The sequence below is a fragment of the Herpailurus yagouaroundi genome, unplaced genomic scaffold (genome assembly GCF_014898765.1).
Source record: "Herpailurus yagouaroundi ecotype Mexico unplaced genomic scaffold, PumYag 186, whole genome shotgun sequence".
NCBI classification, from domain to species: domain Eukaryota; kingdom Metazoa; phylum Chordata; class Mammalia; order Carnivora; family Felidae; genus Herpailurus; species Herpailurus yagouaroundi.
In genome coordinates, this window is record NW_024412417.1 from 48,740,547 (window position 1) to 48,741,091 (window position 545).

General features: G+C 70.3%; 1 protein-coding gene across 1 annotated transcript; it reads right to left on the bottom strand.

The window, feature by feature from the left end:
• Nucleotides 1-6: 6 nt before the first annotated feature.
• On the bottom strand, nt 7-539 carry SCRT1 (scratch family transcriptional repressor 1). Its single transcript, XM_040494773.1, has one exon. The coding sequence runs from the start codon at nt 438-440 to the stop codon at nt 78-80; it is 363 nt and encodes a 120-aa protein (XP_040350707.1). The 5' UTR covers nt 441-539; the 3' UTR covers nt 7-77.
• Between the last annotated feature and the right edge of the window lie 6 nt (nt 540-545).

Below are 545 nucleotides of genomic sequence, written 5' to 3' on the forward strand. Positions count from 1 at the left end.
GGGCGCTGGCGGAGACTTCCCTGGGGGCCCGTATTGCTGAGAGCCGCCCCGGCTGGGCTGGCGGAGGCACCGCCGCCCTAGGCCTGCACGGGGCTGAGCTGCGGCGAGGCGGCGGGCGCCTGGGCCGCGGGGCCGCCCCCGCCCGCGCCGCCCTTGAAGCATGCGGACTCGTAGTGCTTGTTGAGATAGGACTTGAGCGCGAAGCTCTTTTTGCAGCGCTTGCACTGGAAGTGCTTGAAGGCCGAGTGCGTCTGCATGTGCGCGCGCAGGTTGGAGCGGTCTGCGAAGGCCTTGCCGCAGTGCGCGCAGCCGAAGGGCTTCTCGCCGGTGTGGGAGCGCATGTGGCCCTGCAGCAGCCAGGGCCTCGAGAAGGCCTTGCCGCACACGCCGCACTTGTGGCGCAGGTCGTGCGTGAGCAGGTGCATGGCCATGGCCGGCATGGACACGTACACCTTGCCGCACGTCGGGCAGCGCCGCGCCAGCTGACTGTCCAGGCTGCGGTGCGTCTGCTTGTGGCGGCTCAGGTTCGACGACGTGGCGTACGT

Excerpts from the sequence above, each read along its gene's own strand:
- SCRT1 (XM_040494773.1), bottom strand. The coding sequence starts at position 440 with ATGCCGGCCATGGCCATGCACCTGCTCACGCACGACCTGCGCCACAAG.